The 14184-nt window shown below is 43.5% G+C and overlaps 1 protein-coding gene across 6 annotated transcripts in view; it reads left to right on the forward strand.

Moving 5' to 3' along the window:
* The window catches only part of ORC5 (origin recognition complex subunit 5), a 91160-nt gene that overhangs the window by 11958 nt on the left and 65018 nt on the right, over positions 1 to 14184 (forward strand). For all 6 annotated transcript variants that reach the window (XM_058191061.1, XM_058191064.1, XM_058191065.1 and 3 more), the window contains exons 6-9: positions 6836 to 6947; positions 8303 to 8433; positions 8653 to 8701; positions 9295 to 9385. In XM_058191061.1, coding sequence (XP_058047044.1) covers positions 6836 to 6947; positions 8303 to 8433; positions 8653 to 8701; positions 9295 to 9385 — 383 coding nt within the window. The remainder of the gene's footprint in view (positions 1 to 6835; positions 6948 to 8302; positions 8434 to 8652; positions 8702 to 9294; positions 9386 to 14184) is intronic.

Consider the following 14184-nt stretch of genomic DNA (forward strand, 5'->3'; position numbering starts at 1 on the left):
GACTGCTTTAATGGGTGTATTTCTAAAATTAAAAGTGCCAGGTCTAGCGGATCTGACAAATTTTACAAAATTGTTTTTTGTGGGTTTTTAATTACCGTATATACTCGAATATAAGCCGATCCGAGTATAAGCCGAGGTCCCCAATTTTACCCCAAAAAACTGGGGTAAACTGGGGACTCGAGTATAAGCCGAGGGAGGGAAATGAGGCAGCTACCGGTCAGGGAAAGCCTCCCTCCCTCAGCCGAGAAGGCTGGCGGCTCCCCCGCCCCGCCCTCTCACTGCACCGGCAGGGCTTCCCCGCGCTAATGCAAAAGCCCGCCAAGTTTGCTCCATCCGGTATAATGTGAAAAAAAGAAAAAAAAAAACACTCGAGTATAAGCCGTATATACTCGAGTATAAGCCGAGGGGACATTTTTCAGCACAAAAAACGTGCTGAAAAACTCGGCTTATACTCGAGTATATACGGTAATAGGACAAATTTAATGTGAGTCAGCTTTTTTGCTAGCAAATTTGGTCAATTGTGTGTCTTTTGAGTTTAATTACTTTTGTTTATTTTATTAACTTGTCTATTGTGTTGCCACTTGTGATCTATCAACAATTTGAAAAGTTACCTGACTAAATTTACAGGTTATTTTCTTAATACTCATCATAGCTGAGTGAACCTGCATTTTGTTTGCTGTTTTGCTAAATCCATAGCTTGATTTCCCACAAGAAATGTTGCTCTTAAGATCAGTATAAATTTTGCAAAAATTGGAAAGAGAGAGAAAAAGATAAGTGACTCGGGTGTTTATTTTTTTATTAAAATTTGATGATTTTTTTTTGCATTGTTTGCATGTCAAGCAGAAACTGATACAAGCTGACAGACATCATGCTATGTAAATATGGCAATAGCGGTAAGAGGTTCAGAGGTCTAAGTAAGCTAGATTTTAACAAAATGGAAGAGTTAGAGGATGAAATTGATTTGTTTATTTTATACTTAAAAATGACAAGTCAATACATGCAAATAGTTTTAAAGGCAAGGAAATGATTGTTTTGTGGGTTTTAATTACCGTATATACTCGAATATAAGCCGATCCGAGTATAAGCCGAGGTCTAATTTTACCCCAAAAACTGGGGTAAACTGGGGACTCGAGTATAAGCCGAGGGAGGGAAATGAGGCAGCTACCGGTCAGGGAAAGCCTCCCTCCCTCAGCCGAGAAGGCTGGCGGCTCCCCGCCCGCCTCTCACTGCACCGGCAGGGCTTCCCGCTAATGCAAAAGCCCGCCAAGTTTGCTCCATCCGGTATAATGTGAAAAAGAAAAAAAACACTGAGTATAAGCCGTATACACTCGAGTATAACCCGAGGGGACATTTTTCAGCACAAAAAACGTGCTGAAAAACTCGGCTTATACTCGAGTATATACGGTAATAGGACAAATTTAATGTGAGTCAGCTTTTTTGCTAGCAAATTTGGTCAATTGTGTGTCTTTTGAGTTTAATTACTTTTGTTTATTTTATTAACTTGTCTATTGTGTTGCCACTTGTGATCTATCAACAATTTGAAAAGTTACCTGACTAAATTTACAGGTTATTTTCTTAATACTCATCATAGCTGAGTGAACCTGCATTTTGTTTGCTGTTTTGCTAAATCCATAGCTTGATTTCCCACAAGAAATGTTGCTCTTAAGATCAGTATAAATTTTGCAAAAATTGGAAAGAGAGAGAAAAAGATAAGTGACTCGGGTGTTTATTTTTTTATTAAAATTTGATGATTTTTTTTTGCATTGTTTGCATGTCAAGCAGAAACTGATACAAGCTGACAGACATCATGCTATGTAAATATGGCAATAGCGGTAAGAGGTTCAGAGGTCTAAGTAAGCTAGATTTTAACAAAATGGAAGAGTTAGAGGATGAAATTGATTTGTTTATTTTATACTTAAAAATGACAAGTCAATACATGCAAATAGTTTTAAAGGCAAGGAAATGATTGTTTTGTGTTGGCTTCAAGATTGTGTTTTGCTTTTTTCCTGGAATTAAAACTAAATCTACCATAAGCCGTAGCACAGAAATGCTAATTCGGGCAGCCCTTCCTATGCCTGTTGGCAAATGGCATCCGAGACCCTGGTTAAAATGTGCTCATTTGGGTTTTGTGCATTAATCTTTGTAGCAAACTGAAGCTGAGGAAGGGACCCAGCCGTGTGTTTCCCTTGCAAATAATCTGATGTAATAAACGTGATACTTTGCGTGCAGTGAGAAATGTCTTTGCTTTGGATTAACGGCATTTGCAGCAGTTCAAATGGATTAGAGAGGCATATTGCATGCTTCCAATCTCTTTCCAGTGGTAGGGGCTAATAAATGTGAAAAAATAAGTCGTTCCAACGACTTTTATTTCCTAAATTTCTATAGCTGTCCATTTATATCAGATTATATCTGATATATTGTATCAGATATATTATGCATATTAACTCTATTATCTATATATATTATATGTAATATTATATATCATCTCTCTCCCTCCCTCTCTCCCCCTCCCTCCCTCCCCCCTCATTATCTGTATATAATTAGTGGAACGACGTCCTCCAGAAGTTGTAGGTGCTCCAACACTGGAGGGTTTTTTTTTTTTAGTAAAAAAGTTTTATTTCCATTTTTCAACAACCTATTCAATATACCAGAGGTTCCCAATCTTTTTCGCCCGCGGCTCCCCCGGAAATCCGACCTGCAACTGCGCATGCGCACCAGACGCGCCCGCGGCTCCCCGGAAATCCGACCTGCAACTGCGCATGCGCACCAGACGCCCCAGAAATGGCGCATTAGCGCCGGACCCAGCGGGCGCAGATATTCCGCGGCGCCCCCATGACGATAGCGCGGCTCCCTGGGGGGCCGCGGCTCACAGTTTGGGAATCACTGCAATATACAGTCTCTTATTCAACATTAGTCATTAACTTTCATTTGTTACTTATTCGGACCTGCCCAGCTACCACTTCCTTCCTTAACAAACCTTTCCTCCTCCCTTCTCTACTTTCTTCTACTTCCTTCATCCTTCCTCTCCTTCGCTTTTCTACATCCTCTCCTCCTTCCCTACTCTTCTCTTCCACCCTTTCTAACCCTCTCTCTTTCCCCTTTCTTCTTCCTCTCCTTTCCCCCTTTTCTACCTCTCTCTTTCCTACCTACTTTCTTCCTTCACTCTCTCCTCTCCCTTTCCATTCCCTTCTGAAATGGCAGCTGAGCAGCCCCGATTTCATTTCAAATTATTTCTATTTCTTAATTACATATCTTCAATCGTTCCTTTACATTGATCCTTCATCTCCCCCCCCCCACCCCCCAAGACTTCCCAGAACAAAGTACAGGGTATAAGATTAACAATCATAAATTAAAATACAACATAAGTCATAATCCATAGTCACTCCTCTCTACACTGGAGGGGTTTTAAGAACAAACTGGATAGCAATTTGACATGACTGGCATAGAGTCTCCTGCTTCAGCAGGAGGTTGGGCTAGAAGATCTCCAAGGTCCTTTCCCACTCTGTTATTCTGCTAACTGGCATAGATGATTCCGGGCAGCTTGCAGACTTAACAACACGAAACTTGTTCCAGTTAAATTTTTCAAACAGTGGTTTCACAGCTATATCTTTCACAGCCTTCCGGAATAGTTTTCCATCTCAATACTGTGTTAATCAGATTCCCACCGGCCAATGAGATTATCTGGGGAGGATGCTTAGAGCCACACTTTTTCTCTGTGACTTCCTGGAACTCACTTTCCAGTAAATAGGGTCAATTTTGACCTTTTGGAAGGATTTAAAAATGAACAAAAAAGCATTGTCACTGGCCTACAGTGTTTGCTTGTTTTATTTATTGTGTTTTTACTATAGTAATATTTGAATTCTGTTTTAACCTAATTTCACCATCTATACATTTTTGTATGTTTTAATTGTGATGGAAACTAATCAAGGAGAGAAGCAACCTAGAACTAAGGAGAAATTTCCTGACAGTTAGAACAATTAATCAGTGGAACAACTTGCCTCCAGAAGTTGTAAATGCTCCAAAACTGGAGGTTTTTAAGAAGAGTTTGGACAGCCATTTGTATGGAATGGTATCGGACCATGATGGTGAACCTATGCCACAAGTGCCCAAAGTGGCACGCAGAGCCATGTCGCCTGGCACATGCAGGGTCGCCCATTTCTCTTCCGGGTTTCCAGCATACGCATGCACACTGACCAGCTAGTCTTCTCATTACTGGTGCAGAGCGTGAGGCTGGCAGATGGAGGAGCTGCTGCTGCCTCTGCAAAGATGCTGCAGTGGCAGGCCATTTGCGCCAGCAAAGAGGCAGAGCTGCTTTGCCGTTGTTCTGTCTCCTTCCCCACTTCGTACTAACGAGCTGGCCTTCAGCCAGTGGATTCACGGCTCTTATCAGTCCTGGCAGAGAAATCGCAGCTGCCTGCCAAAGTTCAAACAAATGACTCACGTAGCAAGACTTTCAGCTCTTTTTGAAATGGTTCAGCTAAACTTTTGCTTCCCGTGGAGTGAGAGCAGTCCCAAAGCTCCTTATATATCCGGTGGGGTGGGGCTCCTGCCCCACCCTTCCCTTTGATGACGCCGCCTCTCTAATCTTCTGAAGCGCGGGTCAATCCAAGCTTGATTATTATTATTATTATCAGCTGGGTCTGAAGGCGTAGCCTGGGGAAGGGAGGAATCTGGGGATGAAGGCCTCATTATATCCTCCGACTGGCCTGGTTCTGGCTCCTGGAGCCGGGCCAAAGGCATTGGTGCTCCCAAGATATGCCTTACCGGCCCTTCCCTCCCACTCTCGGAGTCACTTTCGGGCATGGGGCCAGGTTCGGGGGCTGGAGTCACAACAGCCGTCATGAATAGCCTCCAACGTGGATCCCAGGCAGTGCAACTTCAGGGCCTTTCCAGGCAGGCAGGCAGGTGCAGGGGAACGACTGGCTGGAAGTAGCTGCCCGCCGTGTTTTGGGTTCCAGGTTGGTGCAAGAGGCTTTCCAGGCCCAAAACAGGGTATGGGGGGCCCGGGGTGCATGCACGGGGGGGCGTGCATGCGCAGGGCGCATGTGGGGGGGTTTGCGCACATGTGCAATGAGGGAGCATTGCATTATGGGTGCCAGCACACAAGCGCTATTGCTTGCATGCACACACACTTTTGGCACACGACAACAAAAAGGTTAGCCATCACTGGTATAGGATCTCCTGCTTGAGCAGGGGGTTGGACTAGAAGACCTCCAAGGTCCCTTCCAACTTCTTTATTCTTTTATTTTGAGTTTCGTAGATTTTTAAATGTCTGAAGCATTTTGAAGCTATAGCTCAGCCCCTTTGATGTTAGTAATGAAAAACCAAAATAAACATCTCAGGATACAGTAGAGCTTTCGACTTACGAATATTGACAATTTTTCCCTGTGTCAGAAAGTTTGAAACTCTTTCTTTTCCGATGACCTGGATCCAAAAAAGGAGCTGAATAAAATCTAATTGATCCCTGAAGTCCTTTCGATGAAAAATTTAATTCTGCACCGGTAATGAGAAGATGTAGACTTTCGGTTAATAGCGAAGCTTTCGAGATTAGGAACATGCGGAATTTTTACTTTTTACTCCCATCACCACCCCCTGCATGGGTATTTCTCTCCTTTTTTTTTTTCCCCCAACGCTTCCTTGAAGTGGTTATTTTCAGGATTCCTTTTTAAAAGTCAAATTTTAGAGTGTTTCAAATCAGGAGGAAGAATCCCTTATCTGTACCTGGCCTTTGCCTCCGGAGGAAACGGCTAGTCAGTAGAAGCTCAGATTTTCTTAAAGCATCCTTGAACTCCAGAGCTCATTTTCATTTTGATCTGACGTTTCATTCCATTGCACATGGTCACTTATAGTTTATGTGCCTTTCTGACAAATTATAGTAACTCCTCATTATCCCATAATTCCTAGCAACATCTGAGAAAGAGACCAACTTTCCTTGAAAACTGGGCCCTGAATATAAAAATAACAATGAAGTTTTACTGTTGTAAAAGCATACTAAAAAGTAAAAGTAAAGGTTCCTCTAGGGGGCGGTGCTCATCTCCGTTTCAAAGCCGAAGAGCCAGCGCTGTCTAAAGATGTCTCCGTGGTCATGTGACCAGCATGACTAAACGCCAAAGGCGCACGGAATGTTGTTACCTTCCCACCAAAGGTGGTTCCTATTTTTCTACTTGCATTTTTTTACGTGCTTTCGAACTGCTAGGTTGGCAGAAGCTGGGAGAAGTAATGGGAGCTCACCCTGTTACGTGGCACTAGGGATTCGAACCGCTGAACTGCCGACCTTTCGATCGACAAGCTCAGCGTCTTAGCCACTGAGCCACCACGTCTCCTAAAAGCATACTAGAGATGAATAAAAGGCTCATTATCACATAAGGGGAAAGCAGATTGGAAATAAAATAGCATGGCTGCTTTGAGCCCATATCAGTTTTAATGATTTAAGTATTATTTTTTCAAACGCAATCAATTTATCCACCCTAATAATTAAGATATATATCTTTGGGAAACATAAATGTCATTTAAGTATTATTTTTCCCCCCGAACGCAATCAATTTATCTTCCCTAATAATTAAGATATGTACCTTGGGGAATCGTAAATGTCATAGTGCAGAAAAAGAGAATCCTGAAACCTATTTTTTTTTTAAAAAAAATAAAAATCTGTGTTCGCTGCTTGATTAAGCTATTTAAGGGCTTCTCACTATGCAAATAACTTTTAAGTAAAATGCTGAATCGGATTAATTTCTTTCCGCATTTTGTTTTTGCCAAACCTGAACTCTTCTCTGATGAGAAAGATAGCTACTGGGTTATTTTTAATTCTCTCTCCTCTAACATCGCTCGCTTGCAGACGGAGAAGAACGTGACGGTGGTTCTCCTTAGTGAAATTGTATGGGAACTTCTTCGTCCAAACACAGGATGCCTTGAGCCGCTGCCATTATATTTTCCAGATTACAGCATAGGTAAGGACAAAATGCGATGTAAAAAAGATGCTGAGACTCTAGAAAGAGTGCAGAGAAGAGCAACAAAGATGATTAGGGGACTGGAGGCTAAAACATGAAGAACGGTTGCAGGAACTGGGTATGTCTAGTTTGATGAAAAGAAAGACTTGGGGTGACATGATAGCAGTGTTCCAATATCTCAGGGGTTGCCACAAAGAAGAGGGAGTCAAACTATTCTCCAAAGCACCTGAGGGCAGGACAAGAAGCAATGGGTGGAAACTGATCAAGGAAAGAAGCAATTTAGAACTAAGGAGAAATTTCCTGACAGTTAGAACAAAGTGGAACGACTTGCCTGCAGAAGTTGTGAATGCTCCAACACTGGAAATTTTTAAGAAAATGTTGGATAACCATCTGACTGAGATGGTGTAGGGTTTCCTGCCTGGGCAGGGGGTTGGACTAGAAGGCCTCCAAGGTCCCTTCCAACTCTGTTGCTATATTATATTATATATTAAAATAAGTAAGCATAATATATACCAAAGGTGCTTTTCTCAGGAGGCAACTGGACTTTCTTGTTTTTTTCTTTGAAGACGCTTCGCTTCTCATCCAAGAAGCTTCTTCAGCTCTGACAGGATAGTAGGGAATGGAAGGATTTATATTCCTTAAAAGGTAAAGGTTCCCTTCGCACATATGTGCTAGCCGTTCCCAACTCTAGGGGGCGTGCTCATCTCCCTTTCAAAGCCGAAGAGCCAGCGCTGTCCAAAGATGCCTCCGTGGTCATGTGGCCAGCATGACTCAACACCAAAGGCGCACGGAACGCTGTTCCCTTCCCACCAAAGGTGGTCCCTATTTTTCTACTTGCATTTTTTTATGTGCTTTCAAACTGCTAAGTTGGCAGAAGCTGGAACAAGTAACGGGAGCTCACCCCGTTAGGCGGCAGCACGAGGGATTTGAACCGCTGAACTGCCGGCCTTTCGATCGACAAGCTCAGCGTCTTAGCCCCTGAGCCACCGCGTCCCTCATTCTGGGTATCTTGATAGGAAAGAAGAAACTGGTAGATGTTTTCTTTAAAGGGAATTGTATCTGTAAAGAAATTGAAAGCGGATGATTTTCAATTTCCTTGATGATTTTAATGAAGAAGACTTGGGCTGCCTGTCATTGGCTTAAGATATTATTTGATTAGCTAGCGTGAACTAGAAATCTTTTTTTTTTTTTTTTTTGCAAAATGGCTGTAAGAGCAGGTTTTTTGGTCTTACATAAAAATGTTATTCTGTGTGAAGTCTCCTAAATTTTAGCACTGAAAACTGCAATAAGTCACTCTGTGAGCCTTAGTGGAAAATCATGCTTTTGTTGTTATTATTGTTGTTTCATTCATATAGGGCATCTGCAGAAGATTCTGTCCCATGATCATCCTCCAGAATATTCATTTGATTTTTATGCTGCATATATCAATATTCTTCTTGGAGTCTTCTATCCAGTCTGCAGGGACTTGAAGGAGCTCCAACATCTGGTGAGGGATCTCTTTGGTGTTCTTCATAATAAAGATAAAGATTACCCTTTCTTGTCACTTTTTTCTGTGAACACACTGGCACACATTAAAAAATGAAATCCTGATGCCCGCTCTCATACACACACACACACACACACATCAATCACTGGCCATTTAGAATACATAGTGGGTCTAAGTTTGAAATGATACTAAATAAGTCTTGCACTCTTTATCTTACAGGCTGCACTTAATTTTTCTAAATATTGTGAGCCTGTAGTCCAAGGAGAGGGTGAGTATTTTACTTACATATGAATGCTTTTATATGAATGAATTTTGGCGACTCCTGGCCTACTGTCAGGCCTGGAAGCCTTTCATTTAGTTGAAGGTTACAGACAGACAAACAGTACGGTTTCCAATAGCATTTAGACTTACATACCGCCTCACAGTGCTTTACAGCCCGGTCTAAACGGTTTACAGAGTCAGCATATAGCCTTCAACTATCTGGGTCCTCATTTTACCAACCTTGGAAGGATTGACGGTTGAGACAACCTGGAGCCTAGTGAGATTTGAACTGCCAAATTGCAGGCAGCTGTCAGTCAGCAGAAGTAGCCTGCAGGACTGCATTCTAACCACTGTGCCACCACAGCTCATAGTACCACATAGGTTCAAAAATTTCTGTAAACTTCCCCAGCTTAGCACTCAACTGATGTATGGAGACTGCAGGTTCCAGAATTCTTAAGTCTGGAAATAATTTAGCCATGTTGGCTAGATATTCTGGAACTTGGTGTCAGAGAAAACTTGAATAAAGTTGGCGATGATTGTTATATAGCTGGATGCTCTTCAGAGATCAACCCTGATTAAATTGTCTTTCCCTGGTTACAGCGAATGAACGCGACACGCGCCGACTGTGGAAAAATATTGAATCCCATTTGAAGAAAGCTATGCAAACAGTTTATCTTCGAGAAATATCAAGGTAATGGCTTCTCTTCCTTCCCTATATTGTTTTCTTTACAGCAACCTTGAACTATCTGATATGAAAAGGTTTTTTCCCCCAATCGTTATGAGTGTCCCTTTTTAAACTCTGCTTAATATGGGTAAGAATTTTTTTTTAACTAATGAAAAATATGCAGTTATACAAGTGATATGGATGACATGAGGTGTGGAAGGTTTCTTGTATGCATTTGCTATTAAAAGCAGTTCCAGATAAGGGCAAAAATGCTGAGCAAGTACAGGTGAATTAGATACAGAACAACAGAGTTGGGAGGGACCTTGGAGGTCATCTAGTCCAACCCGCTACCCAAGCAGGAGACAATAATGCCATTCGAGACAAATGATTCTCCAATCTATTCTTAAAAACCTCCAGTGTTGGAGCACCCACAACTTCTGGAGGCAAGCCGTTCCACTGGCCAATTTTCCTTACTGTTAGAAAATTTCTTCTTAGTTCTAGATTGGATTTCTCCTTCATAAGTTTGCATCTATTGCTTCTTGACCTGCCTTCAGGTGCTTTGGAAAATGGGGCACCTCATTGAGAAGCTGCCATTTTCTCTGTATGGGGAAAACACTGGTACCGATGTATCTTATCTATATCAGTGGTAAAATGTAAAATTTGTTACTACCGGTTCTGCGGGCGTGGCTTGGTGGGGGAGATAATGTGACTGGGTGGGCGTGGCCAACTTTTTTTTTTAACTTTTAAAAGCATTTTTTCTACAACCTCTTCAGCCGAAGAAGTCGTAAAAAATGCTTTTAAAAGGCTCTGACGATCCCAGCTGAGCCGCGTGATCATCAGAAGCTTTTCTTTTTACTTTTAAAAACATTTTTTCGGTTGAAGAAAAAAATGCTTTTAAAAGTAAAAAAAACCAAAAAAAACCCACCTCTGATGATCGTGTGGCTCAGCTGGGCATGGAGGGAGGGGCAGGGATTTTTGCTACCGGTTCTCCGAACCATCCACTGCTATTGCTACCGGATCACGCGATCCGGTCCGAACCGGGAGCATTTCAACCCCTGATCTATATCCTTCCTTATGGAAGGTAATACGATGCCAGGGAGAGACTGAAAATCTCCTCCAGTTCCACACCTACAGTGTAGTTCAGACCCTCCAAACAGGGGTGTCAAACTCGATTTCATTGAGGGCTACATCAGGGTTGTGTTTGACCGTGTGTGTGTGTGTGTGTGTGTGTGTGTGTGTTGTGGCTCCCGCTCCCAAACCTGGCCCCATGCCCGAAAGTGCCTTGGAGCCCAGCCTGCTGCCAGAAAGTGACTCGGAGCCGGGCCTGCTGCCAGAAAGTGATTGGACAGTGAGGGGGAAGGGCCGTCAGGACTTACCTCGGAAGCACCGGCCTCCCTGGATCAGCTCCAGGAGCCAGAAGCAGGCCAAGTGAAAGAGATAACGAGGCCTCCTTCTCCTGACTCTTTCCCCCCCCAGGCCACGCCTGCAGACCCAGCTGACAGCAATCAGGCTTGGTTCAATCCCAGGTTTCGTAGGCAGGAGAGAAGGGAACGACAGAAACAGGGGAGGGGCAGGCCTAGGAAGTGCTGAGTCACGGAGCCACACCCCACAGGATATAAAAGGCAGCAAGAGCTGATATGTCTCTTTGTATCAAGCAAATCCACGGATTGATTAGAGCTGAAGGTTGTGACTCACCAGTGTCTTGGCAGCTATCGAGGGCTCTTGGCAGATGCTGATTCTTTTGCTGCCAGAGCTGATAAGAGCCGGCTAATTAAGCCATCGTTCAGACAGAGGCGAGGAGGATACAACAGTGTGTGTTGGCCAGGGGGGCCCAGTTCAACGTTATTTGTGTTGGGCGGACACCTGTGGTGGCCCGAATTCTCTGCCTGCCAAAACGGGCCCCTGAACTCCGTTTTCAGCTGCGATGGCCTACTGCAACTCTCCGCCAGCGAAAATGGAGCTCCCAAGAGCTGTCTGCAGCCCTTCTGAGCTCCGTTTTCACTGGTAGAGGCACAGTGGGCTGGTCCTTCACTGTTTCCAAGGCAGCTCTGTGGGCCAGATCTAAGCACCCCATGGGCTGGGTCCACCCCCCCCAGGCCTTGTGTTTGACACCCCTGCTCTAGAGAGAGAAAAAGACCGCATTAATCTTACGTCCTATTGATCATAAGAGAAATAAAAGGCAAATATTCCCTTTAAATGAAGCTTGTTTTCTGGTGACGGCAAGCGTGGAAACAAACTGCCGTTGCTGTGCACGGCCGTGCAATTAAAAATGTATAAAACGTAAGGTCATAATTTAGCGACGTCAGGTAAAAAGGTCTCTGAGGAGAAATTCAGCCCTGATAGCTGAAGAGGAATGAAAAGTGCTTCCTTTTTAAAAACACGATATGCTACCTCCAGTTTGACCTCTCAAAGACAACTGAGAGCAAAAACGGGTTGTGGATGGTTTCTTTCAGAAGGTTACAGCTCTCCTGCTGGTTCGCATAAGGGTGTCTCAGTAAGACATGATATTTCTCATTTCCATATGAAGGCGATTATGCAATAATTGTAGGCTTAGACCACTGCTTTTCAACCTTGGTGACCTTAACATGTGTGGATTTTGACTCCCAGAATTCCTTAGCCAACATGCAAACCAGTGGTGGGTTTCAAAAATTTTCAGGTGGACGTGGCTAGGTGGGTGGGGGGCATGTGACTGACTGGGTGTGGCCAACTTGACATCACTCATGGCCACGGCCACTTAGTCACATGAACCCACCTAACCACACCTACAGGAAAAGGTAGAAAATTTTTGGGAATTTCCACCTATCTACCCCCGCCCTCCCTTCGCCAGTCACTCCCTTTCCCCTCCTTTGGTGGTCCCGGCCCTAGCCCCACTTCCTCCCCACCACCGCCTCTTTGTTCAGGCTACTTACCTTCTGTGGCGGCTGGTCCAGAGTCCGGAAGGAATGCTGACCGGAGTTTTCGGCGGCCCCCAGCCAACCGCTGCTGCTGGAAAATGGCTGGCAAAGAAGTCTCCCAGCTGCCGCCTGTTTGAGAGCCGCTTTGTGACTGTGGTGGCTGGCCTCAGGTTGCTGAAAAGTACCGAAGGTCGCAGAAAAAGCTGCTGCTGTTGCTGCCATGTTCTTCGCGCATGTGCATCCCATTGGACTTGCAAGGCAATGGGATGCACAAGCGCAAACAACATGGCAGTTACGAACATGGTGGGCGGGGCAAGTGAGCGTGACCGGGGACCTGGTTCGGTGGTGTGGCCAGCCAGCCATCGCTACAGGTTCAGCGACTTTGGCCAAATTTCCGCAAACAGTTCGTGCGATCCGGTGCGAACTGGCTGAATACCACCTTTGATGCACACTGGTATAGACCATTACACTGCCATTGAAACTTCCCTGAATTTTTTTTTAAAAAAATACTTCACTCTGACATAATTATCATTGCACTTGATAGTATACACTTCTAACAAAAAAGAATAATTAGTACTTTTCTTAAGTCTTATGATAAATATTCACAATCATCCAGGTCATGGTTGTCCCCAAGATATTTTTTTCAAAAGACAACTGGACTTCCTTAGTTTTTTTCCTTTGAAAAAGGAAAATTCCCCACCATCCTGTCAGAGCTGAAGAAGCTTCTTGGATGAGAAGCGAAATGTCTTCAGAAGAAAAATAAGGAAGTCCAGTTGCCTCCTGAAAAAGCACCTTTGGAACTTCCTTTGAAAACGTTTCGCTTCTCGTACAAGAAGCATCATTCAGGAATCCACTGAAGTTAGAACCGAAGAAGCTTCTTGGATGAGAAGTGAAATGTTTTCAAAGAAACCCCCTCCCCCCAAGAAAGTCTAGTTGCCTTTTGGAAAAGCACCTTTGGGGTTTCTTTTCTTAAGGTTTTTGGTTTATCACAGGAAAATGGGTAGCAAATATATTTTATCTCATTCTTCCGTTTATAATCACTAACACATTTCAACCTTTTAATTAGTATCTGATATAAATGTATTAAGGGATGCGGTGGCTCAGTGGGTAAGACGCTGAGCTTGTTGATCGAAAGGTCGGCAGTTCAGCAGTTCGAATCCCTAGTGCCGCATAAGGGGGTGAGCTCCTGTTACTTATCCCAGCTTCTGCCAACCAGCAGTTCGAAAGCACGTAAAAAAGGCAAGTAGAAAAATAGGGACGACCTTTGGTGGGAAGGTAACAGCGTTCCATGCGCCTTTGGCGTTGAGTCATGCCTACTACATGACCACAGAGACATCTTCAGACAGCGCTGGCTCTTTGGCTTTGAAACGGAGATGAGCATGCCCCCTAGAGTCGGGAACGACTAGCACGTATGTGTGAGCGGAACCTTTACCTATAAATGTATTTACCATATGATGAAAGTACCTGGTAAGGAAGTAATGTTGTATTCACATGTAATGTTGAATAGTATAAACGTTGATCTCAGTCTAGGTGCTGAAATATACCAGAGTGACTGATGAATTTCATTTGGTTTTTCATTCTTTTTCTTTGAAGGAAGAGAAAGCTTATTGATTCACGTCTCGTATTTATATAATTTGCACGATTACTTAGCCAAAACTTTTTCTGATTCCCTGCTGAACATGTATATTTTGAGATAGCGGGAAGGCAGCTGTATATTTGGATGAAATTTCCTGTATTGTACCTAGGACAATAGCACCACAGCTTCATGAAGGAACATTCTTACAAAATGTTTCAAATAACTCCTGGTTTTGTCTCTAGTTGTCAAGCTGTCCACCCAGTGAAATAATCTTGTATTGTTCCTTCTGTAGATACGTGCTGTTAAACTACTTAACTGCTTTACTCCTTTAATCCCAAAGAATCCCAAATGTATTC

This window comes from Ahaetulla prasina, chromosome 7 (assembly GCF_028640845.1).
Source record: "Ahaetulla prasina isolate Xishuangbanna chromosome 7, ASM2864084v1, whole genome shotgun sequence".
Lineage (NCBI taxonomy): Eukaryota > Metazoa > Chordata > Lepidosauria > Squamata > Colubridae > Ahaetulla > Ahaetulla prasina.